We start from the raw sequence: 2169 nt of genomic DNA, 5'->3' as shown, positions 1-2169 counted from the left end.
ACTCAACATATTTTCGTTTGAATTGAAAAAACTTCTCATATAAAATAAAATAAAAAAGCAAAATGAATTGTCCAGTTGCAGTTTCTTCTTTTAAAAAAATCTTTGAAAACAGCAGTATTTATGGAAAAAACAACAACAATTCTTACACAAAATAATTGTTGGTTATCCCCTCAAGATGTGTTGTAAAACTAATAAAACTGATAAATTCTTCTGGACCTTTTCAACATCAGTTATATTAACTTATCCATACAAATAACAAATTGCACCAGTGCACAAACACAGATTACAAATGMTTTGATGTGAAAAACAACTTTAAAATAGTGAAGAAAAATATGCAAATTTTAGTCTGGAAAAGTCTGGAATTTCAAAATAAAAGTTTTAGGAACATTAGTGCATGATATTCAGTCATCAATCAAAACTAAATCGTTAGTTCTTCAGCAGCTCTGAATCTAAAGTAATGAWAAGAGACATGTTCAGGAGTAATAAACCTGATGGTAACTATTAGTTCAAAGGTATTTTTTAATAAGTAAAATCGTAAATATTCATCTTGCTGGCTCACTGGTTCTCCATGTCCAGATTTTTAGGCTGATTCATCGTGTCTTTTTTMCAGTTGCTCTAGGTCTAAACAAAAAGTCCAGTTCTGAGCCGGCCTGTGTGATGCTGCTGGACTTTGTGCAGCATATTGTCAAGTCTTCATCTCTGATGTTTGCCAACCCTGCCTGCCAGCCGGCTGAGTTTCCAGACACCACACGGAGCTGCACTGGTACAAACTGGGATGTTCATTTTAAAATAATCACAGATAACAGCTTGGATTGCTCCTTATCTCCTTCCCTTCTCCTTTGGTTCCAGACTTCAGTAAGTGGGTGGCGGTGCGTTTGCTCCGTGTCGCAGCGGCGCCCGGCTGCGACGTCATTCACGGACGCGTCTCTGCCGTGCTGTGCTCTTTGCTTCACACTCTGAGAGTCCGGGTGCCGTTCATCTTCAGCTGCCTCACACGGGAGCTCATACTGTTGTCCCAGGAGCTCGGTGATGTCCTGTACGCTCATGYAAGCGCACTGGCAGGTTCAGGACCCGGCGAGGGCCTCAGAGACAAGAACAGGTGGCCCGTAAACCTGGAACACTTCTGTTCCAGTCCRGCCTGCGCCTCCTCGTACCTCACCCCTACTTCTTTCATGCTCACCTGCCCTGCTGCCTTGGAGTCGCTGACTGCTGTCACTTTGGCGATCATCAGCGACTCTATTAGGGGGGTCGTTTCCTGTCGGGACCTGAGTGTGGTCTGGGAGGCGGCGTGCTTCATCTTAGCTAACGGCAACACCCGGCTGAGGGTGGCCTCCATGGTGCTGCTGAGAAAACTGGTGGAGCTGAGCAAGTTTCCCGAGCTGCAGAGCCACGACTTCTTCACGGCCTTTTTCCACCTGCTGCAGACGACCCCCCGCACGTCGGCAGCAARCTCAAATGAGAACCAACCCTACGGTGGCGAGCTGCTCCAGCTGACCCGCAGTTTGTTCCAGTCGTCCCACGTCTCTCCCTCGGACTTTGAGTCCATCTACCTCTCGCAGATGTTCGAGTGCGTTTGTGCGCTCGCAGGAGCCGGCGCTCCGTTGGGCTCCGAAGTTAGCGAGTCGCTCTGCCTGCTGTTCAGCTTCTCGCTGTCCGTCGCTCCGAGCCACGAGAGCGCCGCGCTGCTGAGGAAGCAGCAGGTCGCAGACGTCTGCAGGAGRCTGGCTGCCACCGTTGGGACGGAAAACACAGCTGAGGTGTGAATCTTTTAGCTGCACTTTTTATTCTAAGACTCRTGTTGTCTTTACAGTCACGTTTTTCCTCCGGTGTTTGTGTTTTTCAGTGTGCYGAAGGGTTTCTCCAGGCTGCTCTTAAGGCCGAGGCAGTGAGGGTGATGCAGGAGGCAGGAGATGAAGAGACTCTTCCCAAGAAATCCTGCAAATCTCCCAGCAGTTTTATCCACAAAGCAACAAAAACATCCTCAGCGTGAGCAAAGAAAACCTCTACATCKCAGTCATGACACGACAGTGCCGTCACTTATGTCAGCCTTAAATGGATGAGGCAGATTCTTCTGGTAGTTTTTGTATTTTTTGAAAAAGAAAGTGTAAAGAAGTAGGGCTGAACAATTTTAGAAAATAATCTAATTGCAGTTTTTTTAATCAATAAATT

The 2169-nt window shown here is 46.5% G+C and overlaps 1 protein-coding gene across 1 annotated transcript in view; it reads left to right on the top strand.

The window, feature by feature from the left end:
* atr (ATR checkpoint kinase) overlaps window positions 1-2169 on the top strand; it is a gene marked incomplete in the record, with an annotated part of 43912 nt that overhangs the window by 1295 nt on the left and 40448 nt on the right. The window contains 3 exon segments of the mRNA XM_014030896.1: window positions 611-763; window positions 850-1757; window positions 1844-1986. Of these exon segments, the coding sequence (XP_013886350.1) occupies window positions 611-763; window positions 850-1757; window positions 1844-1986 (1204 nt within the window).

The sequence above is a fragment of the Austrofundulus limnaeus genome, unplaced genomic scaffold (genome assembly GCF_001266775.1).
Source record: "Austrofundulus limnaeus strain Quisiro unplaced genomic scaffold, Austrofundulus_limnaeus-1.0 Scaffold1137, whole genome shotgun sequence".
Classification (NCBI taxonomy): Eukaryota; Metazoa; Chordata; class Actinopteri; order Cyprinodontiformes; family Rivulidae; genus Austrofundulus; species Austrofundulus limnaeus.
Note: the sequence above shows the minus strand (reverse complement) of the source record. Positions and strands in the feature narration are given on the sequence as shown.